Raw genomic sequence first — 5,106 nt, forward strand, 5'->3', positions numbered from 1 at the left:
GTAAATAGGGATTTAGTGTGATCCTTTGAGTCTTCTCCACTGATTTAAATCCTAAGTGATTTTTTTTCTTTGATTTCCAAGGCAATTACTAGCTCCACTTAGCAGTTTTACTCTCCAAATTTGTGTACTATTTTTATCACCCCGTGATCATTGTCTGCTCTTGGTTCTTGATGTTTTATAGTGTATTCATAGTATATATTCAATTATTATATTTTAATTGAACATCCAAAATGCATAATATATTCACATTTTTTATAGTTAGAGTGCAATTGCTTCTCCAGTGAAACAATGTCATTTAATAGTACCCCTTTACCTCGTACCAACAACAAATTCTGCTGTGCCCTTAATACAACCCCAAAGGGCCATTCAGCTATAAAATCACATCAAAAGGATTGCGTGCTTAGAGGACGATAAACTGATTTTATACAATGATCAACATAATGTGGCACATCAGAGAAGGGGACAAGTTTGCCTGTGCTCAGTGTTCAGGAAAACCATTATTCTAGCATGTTACTAACTCTAATGACCTTGACTTGCTACAAACTCCTCAAGGGATAGAAGAGTTCCCTATTGCTTAAATTTCTTCTGATTTTCTAACATGGTTTTAGCTATCACATAAAGATTCACTTGAATTTTGCATATTTTCTTTTAAATTATGAAGCATCGGGCATCCAAAAACAGAGTAAAGAATGTGCATTTTCCTATCCCAGCTTAAGAAATAAGATTCTCTCACTTTCCCTCTTCCCACTGAAAGATCACCGCTGTCTTTTTGAGTTTGGCGTTTTCCTCTCCACATACGCCTCTTACAGTTTTCAGTAGTCATAAACAATACACGGCATTACTTTTTGGAGTTTTAAAATGTTGTATAAAATTTCCATAAACTTGCATAAATGATGCCATAAAGTATTCCTTTGCAGCTTTTCTGGCTCCTTATTATCACGGAAACTTGTCCATGTCTGTCAGCGCAGCTCCAGTTTACCAATCTGACTGTTGTGCCACATTCCATTGTAGGGACACACCACATTCAGATATTTAGATTGGTTTTATCTCCACTAAAACACACAGTGCTGCCATGCACACACCTGCATTTGGCCCCTCATATACATGGGTGAGCTCTTCTCACACACAAGTCTACAGACCTAGTGCTGGGATCACTGGCTGTACTGGATGCTGGTAAGATGCTGCTCCAAGTTGGGATGATTTATGCCTCCGCGAGCATGAGTTGCCATGGCTTCACTTTTCTTATCACCACACTACTCTTAGATTTGGGGATCTGATGTGTTCTTCATACATACATTTACACACATTTATATGTGCCCACAGGTACACACGTTCACGTATGCACGCGCGCGCGCGCACACACACACACACACACACACACACACACCCTCTGCAGGGATTTTAAGGAAAAACATAATTCTATAAAACCAGTTTACTTTAGAACTCAGAAGGCAATAAATAATAATAATAATAATTATTTTTTGATACCAGGAATCAATCTCAGGACCTTATGCTTTCCAGGTAGGAATTGTGCCACTGAGCTGGATCCCCAGCCCAAGGCTACTTTTTAAAAAATTCCAACAATTTAGAATTAATTGATTATTTTTAAATTATATAAACAATAGCCATGTTAAGGAAAATTATGTGGGAAAATACTGATAATAATATCTAGTCTTACAGTATTAAGAGTAATTTTGCTTTTTGTATAATACACATTGATATTCATTGGCAATTGCTTGTTGCCTTAATCAAACTGAATGATTTTTACAACTAATTTGTTATTGCTTTATTTTATGTGTGTTTTCCAAATATTTTTATTCTTATATTGTATTCTAATGCATCTGAGGTAGACTAAAAGTACACAAACATCGAACAAGTTTCTGGGTTAGATTTGTCTTTATTTTTAAATTTTTTAAAAAAAAGTCTTTTATTTATTCATTTGGTACAGAGTCTCGCTACACAGTTCAGACTTGTAGGGATCCTCCTGTCGCAGTCTCCCCAGCACTGGGATTACAGGCATCTGCTGCCGTGCCTGGTTTTGGTGGCCTGCACAGCATGCCCCAGGTTCAGGGGCCAGCACAGCATGCAGTACGAGGGATCAAATCCAAGCCCTTGCATTTGCCAAGCAGGTGCTTAGACTGTTGAGCCCTGTCTTTATTTTAGAATTTGTCCCTTGCTATATTGTGACAAGAACATGTCTCACCATGCAGAACGTTTATGCATTTCTACAATTTTTTCAGTAAATGTGTGTAGTACACAGAAGGCATTCCCTGTGTGGAACTGGTACATATGCTTACATCTGAGCTCTTCTCTTCATGCCCTGCCCTCGCCTCCCTCCCCCTACCCTCCATCTCTTGACCTCCTTCCCTTTTGAGGAACCTCTAGCTTCCACCTCCAATTATCTATGTTTTTTAAAGAGCCAAATCAAAATAGACACAAAGCAAAGTATAATAAAACATAGAACAAATGATTTGAAGACAACAGATCATAAAAGTGTCTTCTCATTTTTTCTTTGTCATGAGCTGATCTCATTCTTTTTCAGATGTCTTGGTGGAGTGAAGGAACAGACCATAAGAACAGCAGCCTATTACATTTTGTAGATAATCAGCACTGTGGGCGATGTTGGGATCCTACCACAACTAGAGACATGGGCATGGATTTCCAATGCTAGAAAAAGGTTAAAAAGAAAAAAGTCCAGAGAAAATGTAATTGTGAATTCTTCTTATTCAAGAATCCAATCCAAGATAGGTACATGATGGAAACTATGACAAAATCTTCTTTAGGCAGCTGCATTATCAAAATTGCTCAAAATTTATAAACAGAGACATCAGAAAGGTTCAGTTAACTTTTAAAGTTCAGTCTTCCCAGTTCTCAAAAGAAATAAAGTCATCTCCAGTTGCTTAGGTCTGTTCATTGATATCTTTATTTAGAAAGGTTTTTCCTATAGATTTGAGACTAAGAGAAAAATGAGTTTGTTCTCCTGAAGTCCTGGCATGGACCACCGTGACAGATGGCATCCTTTCTTGTTAGAGCACATGGAATTAGACACGCCAATGAGTTGTTTTCTCTTCTGCTATGACTATCTTGAGTCCTCATCATCTGCAAAACACTTCCCTTAATGTCATTATATTCACTTACAGCACTCCTTGAGGAATGTCCTCCTTCACATGTCGCCTATAAAACAAACATGAGCAGATGTTTTGACATTTTCAATAGTCAAAAACAGCGTCCAAATCAGAGTATATCAAAATAGACATAAATGAATATATATATAAGGGATGAACAAAAGACAGTGAATGTTTACATTTTAAACATTATTTAAAATAATTATTATTTATTTGGTACAAGCTCTTACTAAACAGCTCAGACTCATAGTGATCCTCCCATCTCAGCTTCCTCAGCGCTGGGATTCCAGGTGTGCACCACCATGCCCAGTTTAGGGGGCCAGCACAGCAGTAGTACTGGGGATTGAACTAGGGTCCTTCTGCTTGCCAGGTAGGCACTTAGACCACTGAGCTGTCTCCCCAGCCCACATGTTTAAATTTTAAAAACAACTTATTACAGTAAAAATGCACATTGTCAAGAACAATGGGATAAATGTGTTTAAATCAAGGAGGAGTATTTTCAGGGGATTAATGGCACTGTATTTTTTATTATAATATATTTTAAAATTTAAACATTTGTTATATTTTATGATCATAGTTTCTATGAAATAAAAATGTGATGTTGTGTCCTCATCTACCTTACTCACTAGATCTGGCCTCATGTGACTTTTGGCCTTTCCCCAAAGTCAAACTGAGCATGAAAGGTAAACATTTGGAATTAATTGATGCACCCAGGCAGCCGCAACACCACAACTAAAGACAATCACAGAACAGGACTTTCAGAACTGCGTCACAATGTGGCAAGAACAATGAGAAGAGCGTGTTCAACATGGGGTGGGGGGCATCTTCAGGAGGATTAATGGCAAGTACCTTCTATTGTAATACTTTCTAAAATTTTAAAATGTAATTTTGATCATGCTCTATGTAAGGAGAACTATGGACATACTTTATTTTTCCTGAGAAAACACTGCTGTATTTGTGATTTAAATTCCATGCTAAGCAAACTTAGGTGTCAGTATTCTTAAATAAACATTTGAAGAAATGTGGAGATGGCCTAGTAGAATAAGCGTTTGGCTGGCAAGCACAAGGGCCTGAGTTCAATCCCTCCCCCACCCCCCAATGTAATATAGGCAATGGGCAAGTTCTGTTGAGATTCCTTTTGACTTTTAAAAATACATATATTTAGTACAGGGTCTACAGGGTCTCACTATACAGATCGGACTCGTAGCGAATCTCCTGTTTTCAGCCTCCAAGGGCTGGGGTTATAGGCGCGCACCATCATGCCCAGTCTCCGAAGCTGTCTGGGCGCGCACCAGGGGCAGGGCCAGCACTGCACACCAGGGACTGAAACCCAGTCCCTGCATCTGCCTAAGCATGGACTGTAATCCGCTGAGCTATCTATCCAGCCCCCCTTTGACTTTTTTTTTTTTTTTTTTTTTTTTTTTTTTTGCGGAACCAGAGATTGAACTCAGGCCCTTGCACTTGCCAGAGAAGCGCTTATTCCACTGAGCCACCTCCCCAGCCCCACCCCTTTGACTTTTTTAACATCAATTTCTAGGACAACATTTTCCGCACCCTTTCCACTGCCCCCAGCTACAACCATGTGAGCTTTTGTTTCTATCAAAGACATTTCGTGTTCTCCAGAGGCTGCCGCTGAACTGACGGAGAGGCTCTAATCAGGCGCAGCGTGAGTGCAAAGGGTTTACCTCCCTCTGTACCGCAGCTCTCAACTAATCAGAGATCTTGGAGGCAGTAAAGAAGCCCAGTTTCCTTCCTACTGTAGGTCAGGACCTCCCTGCAGCCTTAGCCACCTGAGATCCGGGAAAGGAGCAGGCTTCAGCTGCCCTCTATGGGACTTTCCTGAGATGACACCCTTGATTGGCTCATTCCACCGTCCTGCTTCCCTGCCTCTTCTCTGCCCTCCCTGGTTCTCCTGTGAGCCTCTCCTCTACAGATTCTCTCTCTCTCTCTCTCTCTCTCTCTCTCTCTCTCTCTCTCTCTC

At 39.9% G+C, this 5,106-nt stretch overlaps 1 protein-coding gene across 1 annotated transcript in view; it reads right to left on the bottom strand.

Moving 5' to 3' along the window:
- Positions 1 to 2,539: 2,539 nt before the first annotated feature.
- Col6a5 (collagen type VI alpha 5 chain) overlaps positions 2,540 to 5,106 on the bottom strand; it is a 97,537-nt gene continuing 94,970 nt past the window's right edge. The window contains exon 39 of the mRNA XM_023704480.1: positions 2,540 to 3,174. Coding sequence (XP_023560248.1) covers positions 3,164 to 3,174 — 11 coding nt within the window. The 3' untranslated portion in view covers positions 2,540 to 3,163. The remainder of the gene's footprint in view (positions 3,175 to 5,106) is intronic.

This window comes from Octodon degus, unplaced genomic scaffold (genome assembly GCF_000260255.1).
Source record: "Octodon degus isolate 3935 unplaced genomic scaffold, OctDeg1.0 scaffold00008, whole genome shotgun sequence".
Lineage (NCBI taxonomy): Eukaryota > Metazoa > Chordata > Mammalia > Rodentia > Octodontidae > Octodon > Octodon degus.